This window comes from Cervus elaphus, chromosome X, assembly GCF_910594005.1.
Source record: "Cervus elaphus chromosome X, mCerEla1.1, whole genome shotgun sequence".
Taxonomy (NCBI): domain Eukaryota; kingdom Metazoa; phylum Chordata; class Mammalia; order Artiodactyla; family Cervidae; genus Cervus; species Cervus elaphus.
In genome coordinates this window covers 57,798,659-57,807,621 of record NC_057848.1, presented here as the reverse complement: position 1 = coordinate 57,807,621, position 8,963 = coordinate 57,798,659, and the positions used below count along the sequence as shown (strand labels likewise).

The following is an 8,963-nucleotide window of genomic DNA, read 5'->3' as shown; positions in this document are numbered from 1 at the left end:
TGCCAGGTCTTAGCTGCAGCATGCAGAATCTTTTAGTTGTGGCACATGACCTCTTATTTGTGGCATGTGGAATCTAGTTCCCTGGCTTGAGATGGAACCTGGAGCCCCCTGCATTGGGACTGCACAGTTGTAGCCACTGGGCCATCAGGGAAGTCCCTTGCTGAGCATGTTAATTGAGAGAGGGCATGTGAAGTGTTTAGCCAAGTGCTTGACACATAACAGGTATGGAGTCAAGGAGGCCTTCCTGGCATAGTCTGCTAAGCAGTCTGGAGTCAGCCTACAGGTGACATCACCATGGCCCGCCATCCCTGACCATGGTGCAGAGCACTGGAACTGGCATCCTTGACAGAATGTCACCCTCTCCTCAGTTGCCCCCCATCACAATTCTAACCCTTTATTCACTTGTATCAACTCTTCTGACTGGGGACTGGAATATTGTCTTCTGTGTCAGCTAAATATTTCACAAGATGGTACCCACTAAGGCAGCTTTTCAGCGTGGATGAATGTTCACCGTGTCTTTCACCAAGTTCATTTCCCTCTGCTGCTCTAAGCTTGTAGCTTTCTGCATTCTCATGCCTTTTAGTGAAATCTGGATTCTGAAAATACATACATAAAAAAGTAAATCCTTTTCTAGGTTTTGCTCTCAAGCCCAGTTAAGTCTAATCTGGCTCCCTCTGATTAAAAATTAATTTTCACTTAGGCGGTGACATGTATGATTTCTCTAAACTAATTTTCCTCTTTTATTCTTATAAAACCTCCCTCTTCAAGCCCATTTGGGTGACAAAGAGATCCTTTTCCTGGGAGCCACTTTGCCCTCAGAGGCTAGCTTCCTCTAAATCCTCCAGATTGCTCTGAGATATAATTTTCAGCTTTTGTATTTTATTATTTAAAACTAGAACTCCCACAGAGACCAGCCAGGAGATCAGCAGTGGGCGTGCTCCTCTCTTGCGAAGATCCCACAGTAAGCAAACAAGTGGGAGGCTGTGGGCCAGGCAGGGCCATTCTTGTTATTATCATTATTAAAACCTACCTAGGGCTTTTGTGTCAGTGGGAGGTCAGTTCTCAACACTTTTCCCCAATCCTTCAGTTTTGACTTTCCTTTCCAAGTCAGCAGAAGCCCGGAAGGTTTCTTTTCAAGTTTCTCTCTTACCCACGTGATCTAAGAAAGTTGCCTCCTCTAAGTCCTCCTTTGGCTTTTCAGACTCAGCCCCAAGCTTGAGGTCATCTTTGGTAGAGCATTCTTACTCGCACAAAGGCGAGAGACAGAGCGGTCCCTCCTCAGCTCTGCTTGGTAGCTGGCATAACTTAGATCACAGCAAGTTCCTGCTGGGACCAGTCTTTGGTCTTAGGAATCACCTGATACAGCCCCTCCATTTACCAAGGTCAGGAGCTAAATCCCAGAGAGGTCAAGAGACTAGTCCAGGGTCACACAGTGAGCTGGAGGCAGAACTAAGACTCAAACATTCTTTTCTTTGCCTCCAGCTTGGCGCTCTTTCTACTCAGCCACGGGGAAAGGGTGTTGCTGGCCCAGCTCTGGCTCACGCTGGATGAACACAAAACTGACCGTGTTTTTCATGACCACTGTGGTTTGCCCAGCTGATCAAGTCGAAACTGCTCTGGCCAAATCGACCATCAACTTTTGAAGTGAACAGAGTTGAAAATTACTGTCAATAATTTATAGAGTGGGGCTGGCCCTGTAAGTTCTGCACCTACTTAATACCCTCTGGCTCAGCTCCCCAAGCATCTCCTCCACTGCCACTATGCCTGTTTCACGGTGTCTCCTGGTGGGGATTATTTTCCCCCCCTTTTGCAGATGTCTCCTGCCAGGGTTCACGTGGACACATCTCATTCCTCAGTGTGATTAAATGGATCATTTTATCCTTTCGTCACCCAGGGGAAACCAGCTCCGGAAAGCACTGGAGAGATGTGAAGGGAGAGTGAGACAAGAAGGCAGGCAAAGAAAATGGGGTGGGGGCAGAGCCAGCCCCACCCCCATCATTAAATATGTGTATGTTACTGTTGTGGGAAATATAAACCAAGAGCTCAAACCAAAGATATCAGAGTCGAAAGCGAAGAGAAATGGACATTTACACAAGGTGTACTCTTTCCAGGAACTCAACTGAGTACCTCCCACAGACTGTTTTAGTGAACTGACATTACAGCCGAGTGAGGCTGTTATAGCCCCATTTTCAAGGATGAGAAAACTGAGGCTCTGAGACAGCTCAGAGAGCCCTGATGAAACCCCAGGGCAAGGTGCTCTCCAAACCCATGCCCTCTCCTTTTTAAAATAAACTCATTTGAGATTGGCTTCCTCTTTATTCTACCCCTAAGGCAGCTTTCGGAAGGTACCTGGTCAGGCTATTTTATGAGTGGAGACTGAGGCCCAAGTAAGAGACATGAGTGTATCAGGAGTGGAGTCTGACCTGCTGCCCCTCGTGGTTGCCAGGCCTTGGCTCACCATGGCTTTCAAAGTCCTGCCTGAACAGACTCCTCCAAAGGCTGTTGGTGAGAAATGGGGGTTTCACTGTTGGGGAAATGGTGGGCAGTTCTCATCAGGAGAAGGGCGGCCATGGGTCTGATGTTCAGAGTTGACCATGAACCTTGGCCCAGTGCTTCTTTCTCTTGCCTTTGCAGCATGCATTCATTCAGCATACACATTACCCCTACATCCTCCTCCTCTTTTAATTCCTTCAACCCCATGTGTTCTTTTTTAAAGGCTAAACAGATAAATTCAGTGCTTCATGGGAGAAAAACAGACAACCATTGAGAGTGCTGTCTATAACACACCGAACCTGTTTAGAATATTAAAGTCAAATTTCGGAGCAGTGCTTTCTTGAAGCAATGCTGTTCATTCAGTTTGGAGAGATGCAGAAAAACAGCAACGGAGTGACAACAGTTTGCATGTCTTCAATCTTGGTGACAAAAATCACCTATAATTGATAGTATGAGCTTTTTTTTTTTTAAATTAGCGACAGCTGGAAAGACAGCTTTGAGGCAAATGCTCGGGGTAAGGGAAAAGCATATTTTCTTAGTGTTTTATACTCTATAAAGAATGCCAGCACTTTTAAAAGTAAATTTATTTACTTCAGTTATTTGCCAGCACTTTATCTGACATTAAGTTTCCACTGTTTCTGTTTCAATTTGAACAGGGGACCCTGCTGTTACCCCTGTCACATAGGCTCAGGACAAGTCCAGCTGCTGATGGCCTAATGGGTCCCCACCATGTGACTGTTACAGAAAGCGGGAAGGATTGGGCTCTGCCCTGCGATGAGGCGCTGAGAGTTTGGCAGCACTCTGGCCCTTGAAGAAGACAAGAAAAGCAAGTGACTTACCATATTAGAGCAGGACAATTCCCTTAGGGCACAACACCGTGGTGACTTCTTACGAATAGGGCAACTGAGCCCAAGAGTGAATAGGTGTCTTCCTCGTGGTCATACAGGGTCCTGTTCTCGGCAACCCAAGTCTCCGGACTCCCAGGCCAGGGCTCTCTCAAACACTTCCTACCCTCCTCTCAGACACCAGCAACCAAATGCGTAACTGGGAGCACACTGCTTAGTATGCAAGCCAGCCTGACCTTTATGCTCCCAGAATTGGCAACCTTTTGTGGAAACCATGGGAGGACAAGGTTCTGGATAAATGATGAAAAGAACGGCACACTGTGGAGACAACCAGAAGCCCTGCTCAGACTGCAGAGTCCTCCTCATGTTCCAAGTCCTGAATCCCAGACATATACACAGACGACCACTCAGGCTGCCCTAAGAAAGAAGATGCAAAACCACAGACCTGTTCCTCATCCCAGTCTCCAAAAGAGGGCTGATTTCAGAGTATGAGCATGTGTGCTAAGTCGCTTCAGTTGTGTCTGACTCTTTGCGACCCCATGGACTATAGCCCACCAGGCTCATCTGTCCATGGGATTCTCCAGGCAAGAATACTGGAGTCAGTTGCCATTCCTGACCCAGGGATCGAACCCACACCTCTTATGTCTCCTGCATTTCAGGTGCATTCTTTACCACTAGCACCATCTGGGAAGCCCTTCTAGAGTATCAGGATCTTTGTTACTCAATTCCTGAGGGGAACCAGTTCCTGGAAGATGGGCCCAGCCCAGCAGTGCAAGAGGTCTTGGAATGTTCTACGAAGGCCCAGGCATGGCCTCAGGAGAACATGGCTCTCAGGACACACACGGGAAGAATTCCCTCTTCTTAGCAGGAATCCTCTTCACCCCAGGAACAGTCTTCTGAGACTTGTTCCCTACTCCCCCGCAGACAGTTTCTTCTCACTTTTAGGAACCCAGATATATGAAATCCACCACGAGAGAGTAATTCCTTTATTTTTCTTACAGGATAAGGGTAGAGGAACGTCTTAGAAATGCAAATACCCTCCAGTGAGCTGGTATATATAGTTACACTAGAATATACTCAGGTGGCTCAGTGGTTAATGATCTGCCTACCAGTGCAGAACACTCGGGTGATGTGTTTGACCCCTGAGTCGGGAAGTTCCCCTGGAGGAGGAAACGGCAACCCCCTCCAGCATTCTTGCCTGGAGAATCCCATGGATGGAGGAGCCTGGCGTGCTACAGTTCGTGGGGTCGCAGAGTTGGACACGACTAAGTGAATGAGCGCACGCATCCAATCTCAGAAGCTGGACTTCACAGCCTCATCCTGCTCCTTCTTTGTGCAGAGCAAAACTACCAACCTGACTGCCCCTTCCTCTGAGAATCAGATTGACTGTGTGCATGTGTTCCTCTTTATGACCTAAATGAGTAAATCCTGACTGTTTCCTGTACTGGTTACCAATGCCCCACCCCCATCCAAGGCACCTTCCCATGTTTCAGTTCCACTGATATCTCTTAGAGCAGGAACTCCAGAGTTCTTAAGAGTCACTGGGGGCATGAATGTGTGACCCACTGTGTTCTAGAAGTGTTTCCCTGGGGACCCACTGAATGTATTGGTGGGTGGGAGGTGGTCCTCATATGGCACCATGAAGAGAGCCACCTACTGAAGAGACCAAAGGAGTCGAATGGGTGACCTGGGAGCAGGCAGGGACAACTGGCAGGTTGAGCTCCTCAGTGATCCTCATGGCTCCCCTGGCTCTCCCCTCACCTGCCCTTGCAGATGCGTCCCACAAGCCTGGGGGCATCTGGGGAGCTCTCTGGAAGGCCAAGAGGTCTGCCTTGAAAGTTGCTGCATCTGACTCCTTAGTCTGACTCCTTCACCCATCAGCTGATCCCCCCATCCCTCCCCAGGACACCCAGATAGGTGAAATGCCTGAAATGCAGGATTCTTAAGAATCCCTCATGCTTGCCACCAGACAAAGGGACTCTCACTGTCCCCAGTAGCTTGGGGGCCACATGGAAGTTCAACCAGGACTGGGGACGTCTGGGGAGGAGGTAAGGGCAAGGGGCACAGCTGTGAAATCTCCTGAGAAGGGCCTCTGCCTTCACTGGCCCATGACTCAGTTGGCACATCTGAGCTTAGAGCAGGAGGTAAACACTGCCTCATATTTGGAATTGCTCAAACCCATCCCTGGGAAGCCCTGGTGGTTCAGCAGTAAAGAATCCACCTGCAATGCAGGAGATGTAAGAGATCGGCGTTCAATCTCTGGGTCGGGAAGATCCCCTGGAGGAGGAAATAGCAATCCGCTCCAGTATTCTTGCCTGGAGAAATCCCATGGATAGAAGAGTCTGGCGGGCTACAGCCCATGGGGTCGCAGAGAGTCGGATGTAGAGACTAAACATCAACATCAAAGGCCATCCTCACAGTGACCCAGATGGTCAGAAAGGAATTAGTCCTATTTTACAGCAGAGGAAACTGAGGCTCAGGAGGGGCAAGTCATAATCCCAAGGCTGCCCAGCAAGCAAATGACAGAATCTCAGGTCTGGAGACCAGTGCTCGCTGCCTTACTGCACAGAGAGAATAGATGAGGGATGAACAGAGCTCAGCAAGGGATCAAATGTTCTAAGCAAGATCCTGGGAGCGCCTGTCTCTGGAGGGACTTACTGCCACCCCCAGGACTCCGCTCACGGGCCCCCACCTCCCCAGCAACACTGTTCTGAGACACCACTGCCAGCCCGAGCTCCTTCTGCAGGGGTGGGACTGGACACCGGTGGACACTCATTCACAGAAATACCAGTTCCCAATACCTGATCAATCAGATGGGAATGGTCAGAGTCCTGAGTCCTGGGACCTTGTTCTAAAGGGACATTCCTTCTTTCCTTGCCAATCCTCACAGTGCTGGTCCTGCAGCTGAATAGATCCTTTCCGGACACTTGGCTTGAGGGCGCTCTGCACCTGTTTATTAAAAGAGGTGGTGTTAGGAAATGGATGGCTTCCTGGGTTCAAACCCTCAGGCTCCGCTGTGTGACCTTGGACACATTCCTTTCCCTCTCTGGGCCTGCTTCCTTATTTGTCACACCACCTTGGATTAGATGCCCCCCCTCCATGTAGTATTTAATCATGTGCCTTTCTTTTAACGAATCTTATGAGTGAAGCCTTCCTGTAGACACGGGGCCTGATGCTGGGGATTGAGAAAGAATAGGGAAGTAAGGACCAGTCCCTGCTCTAAAAAAGCTCAAATTCTCATTCTGAAACGTTTTTTGTTGTTTTGGTTTTTTTTTTTTGGTCATGCTTTCTCCTTCATGCTGACTTACCTTTTCAGAAAATGCCCCCCCGCTTCCGCTGGAGAATGGAAATTGGCAAGGAGAGAAGGAAAAGGCCCAATTTGCGCCTTTGCTATTTTAGGGGAGGCTGAAATTACGAGCCAAAGTGTAGTGATGTGCTCACTAGAGTGACCTCCGTCCCCCCAAACCGGAGAAAAGCCAGGTCTTTTGCTTAAGTGGTTTGAGCTCTTAGGCGTGAGGCATTATTACATAAATTCAAGCTCGCTCCTGATCCTTAGTACCCTGAGTTGCCTGAAGGGGGGAATGGCACTGCCTGCGTGTGCAGCCGGGGCGCTCGGTCCGCCGTTGCAACCGGAGCGAGGAGCGCCCGCCCGCACCACCTGTCCCCGCCGGCATTCCAGAGTAGAGGCCGAATTGGCAGCAAGCCGGCCCGGATCAGTCGCCGCCTCAGTCCGCGCGGGCCCTCCTAGGGGTGTGTCTCGCGGATTCAACTCCCAGCCGCTCCTGGACGAGCCCCTAAAGGCTGCTGCTTCTCTGGCGGGAGCCGCGCGCGCCCCTCTCTTCGCGCTACTGCTCCGAGGCCGCCGCAGGCGGATGCACGACCTCAGGAGACGCTGGGACCTGGGCTCCCTCTGCTCGGCCCTGCTCACCCGGGGCCTGGCCGCCCTGGGCCACTCTCTGAAGCACGTGCTCGGCGCGATATTCTCCAAGATTTTCGGTCCCCTAGCCAGGCGAAAGCGGGACTCGCGCTTCCGGGCCAGGGGGCGCGGGAGCGGTGCGGGAAGGGAAAGCAACCGCGAGGAGAGGAAAGGGCGCAAAGTTCCGGCTGGCCCGCGGCGGCCGGGCTCGGGGGCTCGGGGGCTCAGGAGGGGAGCGGCGCGCGTTTGGCTCCTCTGCGGCTCCTTCCCCGCGCTTCCGCGGGCACCCTGAGCACAGCGTCTCAGCTAGCAAGTCGGGCTGCTCGCGGACCCCCTTCCCCCACGGGATCTCCGAACGCCGGACTCTGAGCTCCCTTGAGGCGGCCCCCAAGGTGGGCAACCCGGTGCGGGCAAGAGCAGGGCTTCGGAGGCGCACGGTGAAGGAGCCCGAGATCGGGCAGGCGAGGAGGTGGCGGCGTGCGCGCCAAGGGACTGGGGGCAGAAGCCCCGGGGAGAGTCCGGTGGGCGAAGCGGGATGGGGATGGGAGCCACGGAGCCACCGAGAGTGGAACGAGATGCGCGGAGGCTCGGACCCGTGCTATGAGTTGAGGAGTGGGGCAACCGGGGCAGGCGGGGTCCCACGGGGACGAAACCCCGCGGAGCCGCTCCAGAGAGCCCCGGTGCGGGGAGAGGGCAGGCGGCCAGCGGTAAGGAGTCGGGGGGGGGGGGGGGAGGAGGGGTGTGCGGCAGAAGCCACAGCGCTGAGCCTGCCGGGAAGGAAGGAAGCGGGGAAGGGCGCCGCCGCCGCCGCCGCCGCGGTGGAGTACTCGGTGCCGAAGGGAGGGGGAAAGGGGAGCAACCGCGGCGCCAGGGGAGGGGGCGCTGCGGGCGCGCGGCGAGCGCGGGCTGAGCTGCGGGATTGACGTAAGGAGCTTGGGTTTCCCCCAGCGTCGGGAACATGGATGAGAAATCCAACAAGCTGCTGCTGGCTTTGGTGATGCTCTTCCTATTTGCGGTAATCGTCCTCCAATACGTGTGCCCCGGCACAGAATGCCAGCTCCTCCGTCTGCAGGCGTTCAGCTCCCCGCTGCCGGACCCGTACCGCTCGGAGGATGAGAGCTCCGCCAGGTTCGTGCCCCGTTACAATTTCAGCCGTGGCGACCTTCTGCGCAAGGTAGACTTCGACATCAAGGGCGATGACCTGATCGTGTTCCTGCACATCCAAAAGACCGGAGGCACCACTTTCGGCCGCCACCTGGTGCGCAACATCCAGCTGGAGCAGCCGTGTGAGTGCCGCGTGGGTCAGAAGAAATGCACTTGCCACCGGCCGGGTAAGCGGGAGACCTGGCTCTTCTCCAGGTTCTCCACGGGCTGGAGCTGCGGACTGCACGCCGACTGGACCGAGCTCACCAGCTGCGTGCCCGCCGTGGTGGACGGCAAGCGCGACGCCAGGCTGAGACCGTCCAGGTGAGTGAGCGCCCGCGGCCGAGCGGGGCCCCCCGGAGCCGAGCCGGGGTGCTGACCCGGCCCGGCGGGCGGGCAGAGGATCGGAAGGCGCGGCCGATCGGTGCGGGTGACCCAGGGAGCACCTCGGCGTCCCTGCAGTGGCGCCCGGGTTGGGCTGGGCAGGCGCCTGGCGCCCTGGCGCGTGGGAGCACGGCGCTGTGGCGGCTCGTCCATTCCTACCCGGGACGGCTCCTGTGTCTGCA

The 8,963-nt window shown here is 53.8% G+C and overlaps 1 protein-coding gene across 1 annotated transcript; it reads left to right on the top strand.

The window, feature by feature from the left end:
- Positions 1–6,891: 6,891 nt before the first annotated feature.
- Positions 6,892–8,725, top strand: LOC122689633 (heparan-sulfate 6-O-sulfotransferase 2-like). Its single transcript, XM_043896247.1, has 2 exons — positions 6,892–7,347; positions 8,203–8,725. The coding sequence occupies exons 1-2, from the start codon at positions 6,920–6,922 to the stop codon at positions 8,723–8,725; spliced, it is 951 nt and encodes a 316-aa protein (XP_043752182.1). The 5' UTR covers positions 6,892–6,919.
- Positions 8,726–8,963: the final 238 nt, after the last annotated feature.